The 2,423-nt window shown below is 27.9% G+C and overlaps 1 protein-coding gene across 1 annotated transcript; it reads left to right on the top strand.

Annotated features, from left to right (window-relative positions):
- Positions 1-308: 308 nt before the first annotated feature.
- On the top strand, positions 309-1,772 carry LOC101506569 (protein MODIFYING WALL LIGNIN-2). Its single transcript, XM_004509437.4, has 3 exons — positions 309-505; positions 713-915; positions 1,162-1,772. The coding sequence occupies exons 1-3, from the start codon at positions 389-391 to the stop codon at positions 1,394-1,396; spliced, it is 555 nt and encodes a 184-aa protein (XP_004509494.1). The 5' UTR covers positions 309-388; the 3' UTR covers positions 1,397-1,772.
- Positions 1,773-2,423: the final 651 nt, after the last annotated feature.

The raw sequence follows: 2,423 nt of genomic DNA, 5'->3' as shown, positions 1-2,423 counted from the left end.
CTCAAGGCTCATTTTTTTTTGGTTAAACATCTCATCTCTTTTCTTCTCTAATCCATGACTATTTTAGAGACAACAATATTTCTATTGACTTTTCACAATCACCTCCAGTTGACGAGGAAAGTATAAGTAAAAAACAAAAACAAAAATTGCAGTCCACGTTGAATTAAGAATGGTATCTTCATTCAAAGCAATGGAAGACTTATTGGGAAGAAAGTTCCAAACACCACAAAGGAAAGAAGTGAAGAAAGAAAGGGATGACCAACAACTTCATAGCACACCAAGTCATCATTTTGTTCCTTGAGTAGGTTTCAAGACATATTCATTAATTATTTTATTCTTTTGTACTCTTTTTTTTGAAGTCTCTTCATTCAAAAACAACCACACCATCATGGAAAACCATCCTCCTAAATGCAAATTTACACTAATCTTATTGTTCATAATTTCTCTCTCCCTTGGCTTAATTTCTTTCATCTTGTGTATTGCAGCTGAGATAAAGAGGAATAAGGTTAGGTACTATTATTTATTGTCTTCTTGTTTACTTGAATTTTAGAAGTCCTCGAGTTAAGGGCAATTTTTTATTTTGTTTTTATATAAGAAATGTTTTTAGTGTGCCAACATAGTTGTCATGTCACTTTTTATAATAATGCTTAAGCGTGTCTTTTATTTACTTAAAAAAATGATAAATTTTTCTAATATTTTTTATATTTTGCAGGAGGAAGATCTTAGATGGAATGGGAAATTTTGTTATTTGCCAACAAGCAAGGCATTTGGATTGGGTATTGCAACATTGGTTAGTTTATTTTTTGCACATATTATTGGGAATTTTGTGTTAGTAAGGAATTTTTATTCAAGAAGGAAAAGCATCTCCCAGTTTAAGATGCCTTCTATTGCAAAGATTCTGTTTTTGATATCATGGTATGTTATATCAATCATTTTGCTTATCTGTTACTAATTTTTAGTATAAATTTAACAATTAGAAACTAAGAAAATAAAACAGATTAAGTTGCTATTAGCTCATGCTTGATGATAATCTTGAGATTAATTACAAACTATCAATCATTTTCCCTTTATATTGTTGTATCAATATCATTAATAATCTTGAGATTATACTTTTGTCTTTGAAGTGTGAATTGTTAAACTCAAAATGGAAATCTTTAGCAGGTTTAGCTATGGAATTGTAGTTATATTATTGATTGCTGCAACAAACATGAGCAGAAGACAAGTGTATGGAAAAGGATGGTTGAATGGTGAGTGCTACATAGTCAAAGGAGGAACTTACTCTGCCTCAGCCATATTGATCTTTGTTACAATTGGTTCCATAAATGCTTCAGCTTTCTCAACATTAAAATCAAGCCAAGAATATAGAGATCAGAAAATACACAAACTAAGTGGGTGATATTAAACCACCACATTTTATGTGTTCAATAAAATAAAGTAATAGAAAAAAAGACACTTCATTTGTGCACATTTCATGTGCCTCATTCAGGTAACTCTTGTTTTGATCCCACTTGCAAAGATTAGTAGTTGTTTATATTGATGTAGAACACTAATTGTTTATAACTAACTAAATTTTTACTCTAATATTCCTTCTAAACAAACTTCATATAGCACACCACCCTAGCAACTACAATCAAATAAAATAGATGATAAAAGAAAATAGAATAATGGGGATACTCTAGATAGATCTTTTAAATATATTTCATGAAGTAATATTGTCATATAAACATGTCTCATTGAATATTTTAAATTAGAATATGATTGCAGTTGTATACATTTGTTACACACTGCGATCATTGTGACATGAATTTACTTTTTATTTACATCAAATATTATAATTTAGATAAAATTATACTACAAATCATTTATAATTCGTTACAACAATTAGATTTTTTTCCATATAAATTATTTATCTTTTTTTTATATAGATCATTTATCTTTTAAAATATGCATAAATTAATTAATTTTTTCTTCATTTTTTAATAATCACTAGTAGATTTTTACCTTTTGAAGTCGGTTAAAATGTACATTTTAAGTCAGTCTCGTGTTCGAGTTAACAGCAAACGACTTAATAAACATGAACCGACTTAACAGAGTTTCGTTCTGTTAAGCCGGTTCAGTTTAACCGACTTAAACATTATAAATTCAGTTCAACAAATCATTTTTTTAAGTCGGCTCTTTCGATCAATTGACTTAATAGATATAGTTAAAATAATTATTTTTTTAATAATTTTCTCACTTTTTTTATGCTCTTTTTCCATACATACTTATAATATTTCGTATTAAATTTCAAATTAAAATTTTGTACTTTTGACCATAATTTTATATAATCATCTAATAACCAAAATATACAATATCAGAAGTTCATACAAAATATAGAGTACAGAGAAGATGTCTCTCATTTCTGATGACAAGACAAAAAATTA

This window comes from Cicer arietinum, chromosome 7, assembly GCF_000331145.2.
Source record: "Cicer arietinum cultivar CDC Frontier isolate Library 1 chromosome 7, Cicar.CDCFrontier_v2.0, whole genome shotgun sequence".
Taxonomy (NCBI): Eukaryota; Viridiplantae; Streptophyta; class Magnoliopsida; order Fabales; family Fabaceae; genus Cicer; species Cicer arietinum.
Note: the sequence above shows the minus strand (reverse complement) of the source record. Positions and strands in the feature narration are given on the sequence as shown.